At 35.2% G+C, this 12,079-nt stretch overlaps 1 protein-coding gene across 10 annotated transcripts in view; it reads left to right on the top strand.

The window, feature by feature from the left end:
* RAD21L1 (RAD21 cohesin complex component like 1) overlaps window positions 1–12,079 on the top strand; it is a 29,635-nt gene that overhangs the window by 1,540 nt on the left and 16,016 nt on the right. For 4 of the 10 annotated variants that reach the window (XM_077872544.1, XM_077872535.1, XM_077872537.1 and 1 more), the window contains exons 3-8: window positions 455–628; window positions 1,786–1,915; window positions 3,786–3,879; window positions 6,284–6,390; window positions 10,042–10,212; window positions 11,118–11,213. In XM_077872544.1, the coding sequence (XP_077728670.1) occupies window positions 485–628; window positions 1,786–1,915; window positions 3,786–3,879; window positions 6,284–6,390; window positions 10,042–10,212; window positions 11,118–11,213 (742 nt within the window). In that variant the 5' untranslated portion in view covers window positions 455–484. Of the gene's footprint in view, window positions 1–454; window positions 629–1,785; window positions 1,916–3,785; window positions 3,880–6,283; window positions 6,391–10,041; window positions 10,213–11,117; window positions 11,214–12,079 lie in introns of those variants that run through there. The other 6 variants (XM_077872542.1, XM_077872543.1, XM_077872538.1 and 3 more) reach the window with 5 other exon arrangements.

The raw sequence follows: 12,079 nt of genomic DNA, 5'->3' as shown, positions 1-12,079 counted from the left end.
CCAGTAATCCAACATGTCTCAAATTCCTAAGTTTTAGAAAAGAGGGGACATGTGTTCACTTTTCTTAGTTTAGTCCACCTTTTCCTGTTTTGTTTTTTGTTCCCTGTTTCCATCTCCTATTTTTCCCAGGCTTTCTCTTCTATTTATTTGACCGTGTTAGTAAGAGAACTCAAATCCTTTGCTGGGTAAAATAAGTAGAATGTAAGAAGCCATCAGTGATCAGAATACATATAAACTGGTTGTGGTTCACAATCAAACAGAGCTCTCATTAGTTTATGATTTCATATTTTAAATGACGTTTCTTCTTTAAAGAAAATCATTTGAATGATGCCTTGAACTAGAAGATAATCTGAGTGTTATTTTATAGAATTAATGAAAAAAGTGTTTTTACTGTGAAACAGCATGGAAATATTTTTGTAATCAAATTTTAAATATCTTTTAATGTTCCCTCTAGTTTGTTAAACAGCTAAGGAAAACAGGCAACATGTTCTACACACATGTGCTTATGAGTAAGCGAGGGCCATTGGCCAAAATCTGGCTTGCAGCTCACTGGGAGAAGAAACTCACAAAGGCTCATGTATTTGAATGTAATCTAGAGATAACCATTGAAAAAATTATTTCACCTAAGGTATGTTATTGGTTAAAATTACAGTATGTATTTGGCATGACTTATGAAGAAGAAAGGAACTGAATTATGTTAATATCACAAAATACATTTCCAAGGAAGTTTCACTTTCTACAATGGTCTTCTCTCTTTTAATTCCCATAACATTTATTACCTGAGAATAAACATATCAGTTTCTGTTGGTAATTAACTGTTTCATATGTTTATCATGAACAGATTGGACCCTGAAGGAGAAAGGTCATGTTTTATACATGCTTTGTAATCTTTTCTTATTCTCTTAATAAAATACCATGTATGTAGTAGGTACCAAATAAGTACTTAGAAAAATAATGAGTACATGAATATGGAGAGAAGAAAAAAAAGTCTTGAGTATAAATCAAAATATGTATGTAAACACTTCACAAAGTACTATGTTCCTTATAAAACACTCTAATAAGGTATTAGAACTTGCATTAAAATATTTTAATATTTTTTTTAGGTTAAGTATTTTTATGTTTGAAAGAAGGATAAATTATAATTGAAAACCTTCCATTTGTCAGGCACTGGGCTAGGCTTTATGTTCATTAGATTATTTAATCTTCACAACAACCCTATGAGATGGGCTTCTTTTAACCCCAGTGAAGTGTAATAGATAAGAGCATGAACTTTTGAATTAATCTAATTTAATTCCTACTCCATTAGCAGTTGTGTTATTTTGGGCATGCTACTTACCATTTCTGAGTCTGTTTTTTCCTTCTGTAAATACAAGTTGTCAAAATTAAATAATATATGAAGAGCTGTTAGGACAATGGCTGGCATAAAATAAGTATATAATAAGTTGTAGCCATTATTAATAAACTGAAGTTCCAGAAGGTTGAATGGCAGCCTTAGCAACTGAGCCAGGGCTTGCACCTGAGTCGGCCTGACTGCAGAGTTTATAGTCTTCCCATAAAACCAATAATAACGTATTTCACTTAAATGGTACATGAGATTATCTTCATTGAATAGGAATAAAAGTTAATCATTTTACAAGATGAGGTAAAAGTTAAATAATTCACTTTAAATAAGAATAAGCAAAATGTCTGCTTTTTAAAGAGAAGAAATTCTATGATTTTATAATTTTCAAACAGGGTTTATGAGTCTAATTCTTACCATTCTAATACTTTAAAAATTATTGAAAGGTGAAAATTGCACTTCGAACTTCAGGACACCTTCTTTTGGGAGTTGTGCGAATTTATAATAGGAAGGCAAAATATCTTTTGGCAGATTGCAGTGAAGCATTGCTTAAAATGAAGATGACATTTCGCCCAGGTATACTTGCAATGTTGATTGGTCTCACTTATTTTGGTTCCCTTTTGTATTTTTATTTTGAGTGAGCTCTTTTCATTGGTGGCACTCTGTAATTCCAAGATATATAGTAAATATAAACTTCCTTTTTACTGATTCTAAGTTTCTGTAGTTAAGGACAAGTTATATTCTTTCCCTTGAGCTCTTCCTATGTTTGCAGGGAAAGGTTATGTTTTCAGAAACTTGTAATACTCCTGCATATTTACTTAAGAAATATACATAAAGCTACCTTACCAGAGTAAGAAACTCTGATACTCAGGATTTTTTTAAAGATTTTATTTATTTATTGAAGAGAGACATACAGAGAGAGGCAGAGACACAGGCAGAGGGAGAAGTAGCTTCCTCGCAAGGAGCCAGATGCAGGACTCAATACCAGGATCACGCCCTGAGCCAAAGGCAGATGTTCAAATGCTGAGCCACCCCGGCGTCCCCTGATACTCAATTTTAATGGCTTGCTTAGTTTGCTGTATCTGTTTTTGCCTTTATTAGATGAATTAGAAATAGCGTAATTGACAAAACCCAGATATCATAATTGTCATTGTTTTCAGAATTCTCAGGATGCTAAGCAGCATTCTATTATGAAATATCATAGAAAATCTCTGGGCATTCCAAAGTGCTAGAGATTTACATGTGTCATAAATATAATGCCTTTTAGTTTTAATTTAATTTTAAGACATTCATCATTTCTACCTTGTATTTTGGTTATTTAGGTACAGGCCTTGCCTGTCACACCAGTTTGCAAGCCCCTTGAAGGCAACATCTTTGTTGTATTTATTTCCTGAATCTCTTATACAACTTGTCTCAACGCCTTGAACATACTCTTCCCTCAATATTTGTTGAATCAGGGTTGACAGGGTTTTGTTCTTTATTTAAAATATTTGTAGAATCTCTACATAGGGTTTATACTCAATCAAATATGGTTCATTTGCTCATTATTTTATTTATATAATCCACAGATATTTGTTTATCCCATACTCTGTGCCAAACACTATTTTAGGCTCTGGGATACAAGGACAAACAAGGCAAATAAGGTCTCTTTGGTGAGGAAATCAGATAATGACCATGTTTTTTTTTTTTTTTTAATTATTACAACAATTATAGATTGCAATTTTGCTATGCAGAAATATAAACAGAATGTTTCATCAAAAAATAACAGGAAACTACTTGAGTTAGGCTGATTGGGAAAAGCCTTTCAGAGAGGATATAACTTATTTGTTTATTTTAAAAGATTTTATTTATTTATTGATCACACACACACACACACACACACACACACACACACAGAGGCAGAAACACAGGCAAAGGGAAAAGCAGGCTCCATGCAGGGAGCCCGATGTGGGACTGAATCCCGGGACTCTGGGGATCACACCGAAGGCAGATGCTTAACCACTGAACCACCCAGGCATCCCAAGAGAGGATAGAATTTAAGGTCAAACTTGATGAATGAGAAGTACTTAGCCATGTAAAACATCCCTGAGGGAATAGCATTCCAGGCAGAGGGAATAGTGAGAGCAAAGGTCTTGAGGAAGAAAAGTGTTTGACTTGTTAAGGGAACAAAAAGACCAGTATAGTTGGAGTCTAGAGAATGAGGGAAAGATGATGCTGATAGGTTTGTAGGGCTGCAGAGGCCCTGATTAGAAGTTTGGATTTTATTTAAATGCACTGGGGAAGTCACTGAATCATTTTAAGCATGAGAGCAAGCTTATCTGATTGCTTTTTAAATATTTTTAATATCACTCTGGCTGTTTGTAGAGCATGGACTGAAGAAAAGCAGGAGTTGGGAGTTTTTTATATAGCATTATTCCTCATTGATTGTGGTTTTTTATTTTTTCAGGACTGGTGGACCTTCCAAAAGAGAATTTTGAAGCTGCTTACAGTGCTATCACATTGCCAGAAGAATTTCATGATTTTGACACCCACAATGTGAAGTAAATTTTTAAATTTTCCTTCAATTTGATTTTCTTTAAAAAAAAAAAAAATTTATTTATTTATTTATTTATTTTTATTGTAAAGATTTTATTTATTCATGAGAGACACACAGAGAGAGAGAGAGAGAGAGAGAGAGAGAGGCAGAGACACAGGCAGAGGAAGAAGCAGGCTCCATGCAGGGAGCCTGACATGGGACTGGATCCCAGGTCCCAAGGATCAGGCTCTGGGCTGAAGGCGGTGCTAAACCGCTGAGCCACCAGGGCTGCCCTCAATTTGATTTTCTTGATATTGTATTATTTTCATCTTCATATTTCATGTACACAAGTGGAATCTAGTTAACAAATGAAATACACATGCAGTTGATGAAGACTTAAATTTGGTGTGAAATTTTGAAGTACAATGCCAAAAATGTATCATTATATTTGCTGAATGTAGTTTGCAGTATTAACAGTATGTCCATTCATTCAGTAAATATTTATTGTGTGCTTTCTATATACCAGGCACTACTCTAAGCACCAAGGAGATAGCAATGAACAACAGCTCCTGTCTGCATGAATCTTATAGTTTAAACAGATAATAAACAAATAAATACACAATATGTCAGGAAATGATCAGCAAAAATATTAAAAAAAGTAGAACATAAAGTAAATAAATGACAGGATAGTTAGGAAAGGCTTTTCTAATAAGGTCAGAGCTGAAATCTGAAGGAGGTGTGGGAATAAACCATTCAGTAATGTGAGGAAGAATGTTCCCGGTAGAGCAAGTGGGAAGGCCCTAGGGCAGAACACATTGGACGAGTTCAGGGAACAACAAGGAGGCAAGTAAGACTGAAGTGCTGTAAATGAGCGTCTGAGTCGTAGGAGACGAGGTCAGAGAGGTAGCTGGGGGTGCAAATGATGTAGGGTGTTGTAGGCCACAATAAGAATTTTTATTTTACTCAGATGGGGGCATAGAGGGGTTTTGGATAGAAGAGTGACTGGATCTGACTTGGTTTTAACATGCTCCCTCAGGCTACTTGCTACAAGGGGGAAGGAGCAGAAGCAGAGAGCCAATGAAAAGGTTATTGCAGTAAGAAGTCCAGATGACTCCCCCCCCCACACACACACACACACGTATACAACACACATAGCCCAAGTCCTCTGCCCTCAGAGGCTGCAAGGGAAACTCCCCCTCAACACTTACAGGTAGAGCCCAGCACTGAGAGGGTCTCCCTTCCCATACCAGGCTACATTCCCCCCACACACACACAAACACACCCCAATAATCTGGAGTGAAAGCCCAGGGGAATGGGGAGAAGAGGGCATTGGTGGTTGAAAAGAGTTAGTGCCTTGGATGGAGGATGCCAGGACTTATAACTGGGACTGACAGCCCTGTCCTGTCTGTGGGAACCTCAGGGTCCAACTGAGGGCATACACTCTCCCCACCAGCAGCCCACAAATGTGGGGTCAGGATGCCTGGCCTCTGTGTCCTAGAAGGGACCCTCCTGTGGTCTTTGTCTTGATCTTCCTTAATAAAGGGTATTATCCCCTCAAAAAAAAAAAAGTCCAAGTGAGAAATAACAATGTCTGTGATTACTTCTCAGACTTCATGTTATCAAGGAGGTAGCAGTCAAAATTATGAGTATATTTTGAAGACAGAGCCAACAGGATTTGCTGAAGAGTTGGAAATGGCTTTAAGGGAAACAAGTGAAGGATGACTATGATTTGGATATGAGAATGGAGTTAGCCACCTAATGAGATGAGGATAACTAGAGAATGGCAGGTCTAAGAGGGGCAGGGTAAAGGCTTAATTCGGCTTTAGACATAAGTTTTGAGATGACTTGCATATCCAAGGGGAGTAGGCAGGTAGTGGAATATCTGGGTCTGAAATTCAGGAAAGCAGTCTGGATTAGGATCTAAATTTGAGAGTTGTGAGTATATAGGTGGAACTTCAACTGTGAGTCATAAAACCCCTAGAGAGTGAGTGTAATTTTTTAAAAAGAGATCTGAGAACAGAGTTGTTGAGTTGTTCCTAGTAGCTAATAGTCTGAGAGACTTGAGGAAGAACTAATAAAGGAGATGGAAAAAGAGCAGCCAATGAGGTAGGGAAAAAATCAAGAGAAAGTAGACCAAGAGAAGACTGGGTTCCATTAGGGAATGAACATCTGTTTCAAATGTGGTTGGTTAGTGTAAGTAAGATAAGGACTGAGAATCAACCATTTGGATTTGACAACCTGGAGATCACTTGTATAGAAGCATGTATGGTACGTTAGTGTTTATAAATAATACTATTGAGGAAAAAAGTATTTTTATAATAAAACCTGTTTTTTGTTTTAGGGATTTGTGGGGTTTTTTTTTTTCCAGTATACCACAAAATCCTTGAATTCTGTTCACATGTTTTTCTCAATCTTCTGTTTCTCCGTAGTGCTATTGACGTTTCAGAACAGTTTACTCACAACCAAAGCAGACCGGAAGAAATCACACTTAGAGAAGATTATGGTAATGATCTACTTTTCCAAGCTGGGAGCTTTGGTGAGAATATTTGAGAAATTAAAGCTACAAGCTATAATCAATTATATTTGCATTTTTATACTGAAACAACGTCAATAGAAATATCTTTAGAATGAATAGAATATCTTTAGAATGAATCTTTAGAATGAATATCTTTAGAATGAATATCTTTAGAATGAATCTCTTGTGTAAATGCAACTCTCCTTAAGTTTGCCTTTATCTTTTTCTAAATAGGTGTCAATGCCAAGACTCAGTCTTAGGCTATAAACTTCCCTTAGTGTACAATTATTTATTGAATACTTACTATATGTTAGGTGTTGTCGTAGGCATAGGCAGTACAAAGTTTGCAGAATCCTTTCCTGAAGGAGATTCAGGCAGGGAGATAGACATGCAAATAAACATTTGCTATAGTAACATATATATAAGGTTTTACATATGTGCTGCATATACTGCCTTCAAAATATGATAATTCCTCCAGTATATGATGATATCAATTGTAAAATAACATTTTAACATGGCTTGAGACTGCGGAGAAATATCACATGCTGAATACTTACTCATTGATTGTGAAACAGAAACTGTTGAGTGTATTTTAGAATTGAGCCATATAGTATTTGTTTTTTTTTTCTGGCATTTACCTCTGTCTTGTGCCATGATATTATGTATATCCTGTGTTGGTCTGAAAACTCCATGATGATAAGATCTGTGTCATATTCATCTCTGACTCTCATATAGTGCCTGAAGCAGCATAGGAGAAGGATGACCTAAATCTGTGTTCGGTGAGGGTGGGTGGTCAAGGCAGTAATGCTTGAACTGTATCTCTAACCTCCATTTCTCATCCTTACTCTCCTTCCATAACTCTCATGATCTATAGCTGTGTTCTTAAATGATCTGTGGGGACAGGACAAGTTGTATAACTTTTGTTAATTTCCAGTCTGTCATGGAATAATACTTTTGTAAAACATTTAAAAATTGATGACTAGAAAAATTAAAAGTTTAAAATCAAAATATATGCTTCAATTTTTGTTATTGAATTCAACATATATAAAATTACTCTGTGAAATTGCTATAAAATATTCTAAATATTTACCTCTAATTTGTGTATTTACTCCGTCACAGTAAAGCACCAACCCACAGACCATACTTTGAGGTGTTTGGATTTCTTACTGTCTGTAACCCCAAGCCTTAAAATGTAATACAGTGGCAATTTTAATCTTATTTCCTACTGCCAAGATACTCTTTACACATTTCCCTGTAAATGCTATTATTCTTCTTTAGGCCTGAAACTTTGGGATCACTTAAAAAAATTTTTTAATTAATTTATTTGAGAGAGAGAGAGAGAGTAAGCAGGATGGGGTAGGAACAGAGAGGGAGGGAGAGAGATGAGTAAGGAATCCCAAGCGGACTCTGTACTCAACGCGGAGACCCATGCAAGGGCTCAGTCCTACAACCCTAAGATCATGACCCAAGCTGAAACCAAGCATCAGATGCTTAAATGACTGAGCCACCCAGGCACCCCTCTAGGATCACTTTTTACACTTTCTGTAAGCTTAATGCCAGTGCTGATTAACAACAACAAAAAAATTGGAAATGTCTCTTAGGTCTTCTATTTCCCTAGCCACCAATGTATATAACACCAGTACTGGGCCGCCTGATTGGCTCAGTTGATTAAGTGTCTGACTCTTGATCTCAGGGTCATTGTGTTCAAGCCCTGCACTGGGCTCCATGGTGGGCATGGAGACTAGACCTGGAGTACTGTAATACCCTCCTATATATCTCCCAAGCTCTTCCTACATTTTATATATCTCTGCAAGAGCAATTGTCCTTAAATTCCATTTTTTTCTCATATCACATTCCTCTACTTGAGTACCTTGGGTCTCTCTGACTTTAGAGACCCCTGCCTATCCTCAAGGCCCTCTACCAGTTTATTACCTTCTTTGTTTTATCAACTTTGTTTTACTCTCACTACGACTTTTTGCTCAAGTTACAAAAATATCTTATTAGGCAACCAGTACAATTTAGCTATTCTCAGACTGTGTCTCCTACAATTCAGAAAGAGGGAAGAACATGTTTTTAGTATACCAACAGACCTGAGTTTGAATAAGCTTTTTCTGTTGCCTTGCTGTGTGATATTGGGCAAATTACCTAGCTTCTCTGAGCTTTACTAGCCTATTTGTAAAATTGGGATACTACTAGAACATCAGAGAGTTATTCCTCTTATTCCCTCCTTCAGTCTTTTTCACCAATAAGTGATTTTTATCTTCCTCAAAAACTAGCTGAAACCTAATGGTTTCTGGGAAGTGTTTAATATTAATCCATCCTATTCTGAGCTATAATACAAGATTGAAAGCAATAATTCTTTAATTTTTTTTGAGTAATCTCAGGGTATCATGATGCTCAGTGCTCAGAATATCGTGTTTGTTCATAAATGTTATTTTCTTATTGACCAAAGCTGGTTTTTCTTTTGGGAGCTTTTAAGCTGCTCCTGGAAGATGTGAACATGTCTTTAGGTTTTGGGGTGGGTAGTTGCTTTTTTTTTTTTAAGTCAGTCTTTTCTATTGAGCAAATCTTTAATCCAGTGCAGTGAAGGCTGCCTTTTTCAACTCTTCCTTTCTAGAAGATGTAGGCCTATAGAAGAATTTTAATATAAATGATACTTAATTATTATTTTCTTTACTAACTAGCACTAACCAACATGAGTTGTTAGAGAGAGGGAAGAGAATACCAACGTCTGTCTGACCTCTGGGTTTCAGATTCCTAGACCTAGAGATTCAAACCAAGAAAGGGAAAGAATATACATGTGCAGGTGGCCAATCTGGAAGGAAGTCATTTTGAAGCAGGGGAGTTCATTTTATCTGCTATCAGTGTTTTAAGAATTTGCTCTCATAAATCACCATTTTACAAAATATTTCACCAGTGAAATTCTAACACTGATACTATTACTGTGTCTGCAAGGTTCAGATCCTGGCCTTGTCATTAGGGTATAACTATGTGCAAATTCTAAAACCTTTTTGTGGACATATTTCCTTTTCTGTGGACAATACAGATAGTAATAGTATCTTCTGTTACATAATATAATGCACATAATAAGTACTCAGTTAATGTTAGCATACCGGGGTTTGTCTTTTTCACTGCTGTATCTCCAACACCTAGCATATTTCCTAATACCCAGTCATTCAATAAAGATTTATTGCATGAATGTTGTAAGCCCATTCTTTAATATTTTACTTGCCTTTCCATTCCTAAGAAGACAGATATGCTCCTTATTTTCCAAATCTCCACTATGGATAAACAACACAAGCAATTACACTTGAAATAATATAAAATAATACTTAATCAAGAAGGACATGACCTATCTAACATAGAAAAAATCATTCCACTGTCAATACTAATTTCCCATCTGGGAAATTATTAAACTGAACCACAACTAAAAATTCTATCCTAATGTTTTTTCCCTATTGTTTTGGAAAAAGTATTAGTCTAGAAATCCAGTCTCCACTGATTGATTAACTGAGTGACTTTAGTTGAACAATCCAAATATGTTTTTTAGCTCTCATTTTTCTTATCTGTAAAATGGAAGGGGCTATATAAGAAAATATATGAATTTCTATCTAACCCCAAAACTCTATGTTTCTATGGCTAACTCAGTATTGATAATATATATTTATTTAGGGGAGGAACCTGAAATTCTCAGAAGACATAGCTTCTTTGATGACAACATATTGCTGAATTCCAGTGGTCCTTTAGCTGAACATAGTTCTGGAAGCCTCATTGGAGAAAAATCTCTGTTGTATGACAGTGGAGATGGATTTGGAGATGAAGGGGCTGCAGGAGAGATGATCGGTATACTGTCTAATTATATAGAAGTTGGATATTTATTTCAATCATATTAGAATATATATTAATAGATTTATTAGATCAAACTAAAATTTCAGGTATGCCCCTGCATTTTTTACACAAGTTTTCAAAATCTGTGATGTAGTTAAACATTTAGCGTAGGTCTAAGTGAATAGCCATCTAAGTACATTTTTCATATAGGATATAAAATACTGCTTGTTTTTATTTTTACAAATTCCTAAGTTTTAAGGGGAAAGGAGTGGAGTTAATATACTCCTCACAAAATATATTAGATCATATATTAGAAACATTGTTTTCCTTAACAGAAATTGTGAAACAGCTATTCTAAAGTTTTTTTTCCAACATTTTATATTATAAATATATTTTTATTATGATGTTATTATTATAAAATAATCATAGAAATAGGGTAGACAAAAATTGGGAAATATAAATACACATATTTTAAAGATACTGATGGCTATATAACAAGTCTTTTTTTAATTCTCAGTTTACTTTAAAAGGCTGGTTATGGCAAACTTTGAAATTTCAAAACTGAAGAAACAGTGGTTCTACCTTAGATCTCTAGCAAAGGGTTTTGAAAGCCTTTACTTCTTGATTTAAAATCTAAACATGGCTATGTAACAAGGTTACTATCTTGATATTAGTTTAGTAAATATCTCCTGAAATGAAACATCTATTTAATAAAGGAAAGGAAATGATATATATATATAAAATTCTATATTATCCTGCTTAAAATGTGAGTCTATATAACCAATCAAATCTATTTAAGTAGAGTTGATTCATTTTTGTAGCCCCTTACAATTCTTGCATACAATAATGTCAATAAATGTTTAGTGAACAAATGACAGATTCAACTCTGTATGACAAAAGTATTTATTGTGTTTTTCAAGATAATCTACTGCAAGATGATCAGAATATTCTGTTAGAAGACATGCATTTGAGCAGAGAAATTTGTCTGCCTCCTGAGCCTCCTGAAACTATAGCGGGTATGATGAAATCATCCTTTGTGTAGAAAGTGAACAGATAGGAATATTCAAATTAAGCCTTATAACTGTGCAGTATAAGTAGCAATATAGTATAGTGAAAAATAATAAAGAATGTTGTCCCTCAAACTTTGAGTCTGACCCTAGACAATATGGAATAGAAAACTAGGCTCTGAGAAAGGTACAACAATGGTATTTAACCAGGATTGGGTTTATTTGGTATGAGAGCACATTTAAACACTCTGCCAAAATACTATGTTTTTGAATTATTAAATAATATTTTTTACCTGTTCAAAACATCATTAATGTTTGACATTAATATGGCTATTGATTATTCATATTATTAATTATTAATACTATATTGGCATTAATATAATTGGAAAATCCATATACCATTTGAGAAAAATTATAGATGTGGGGATATTTTCTACTTGAAATTCATGTGAAAGTCCTTCAAATTATTTGAAGTCTTTATGTCTGATTTTTCTTAAGAATTAAAACCATGAATAGCCCCATGTTGAGTCTTCACTCTTTTTGATGTTGCATTTCCCTCCTAACACAGAGTAGAAATTTAAAATGTGAAAAGAAAGGTGATACGAGTTTACTTAGGTTCTTTGTGGGTCAACTAATAATTATGTGATTTAACAGAATACAGGTTTTTTTTTTTTTTTTTTAAGATTTTATTTATTTATTCATGCGAGACACAGAGAGGCAGAGATACAGGCAGAGGGAGAAGCAAGCTCCACGCAGGGAGCCCAATGCAGAACTCAGTCCTGGGACCCCAGGATCATGCCCAGGCCGAAGGCAGGCACCAAACCACTGAGACACCCAGGGATCCCAGAATACAAGTTTTTTAGCAGACATATAAT

This window comes from Canis aureus, chromosome 26 (genome assembly GCF_053574225.1).
Source record: "Canis aureus isolate CA01 chromosome 26, VMU_Caureus_v.1.0, whole genome shotgun sequence".
NCBI classification, from domain to species: domain Eukaryota; kingdom Metazoa; phylum Chordata; class Mammalia; order Carnivora; family Canidae; genus Canis; species Canis aureus.
The sequence above is the reverse complement of the archived record's forward strand: the minus strand, read 5'-3'. Positions and strand labels throughout refer to the sequence as shown.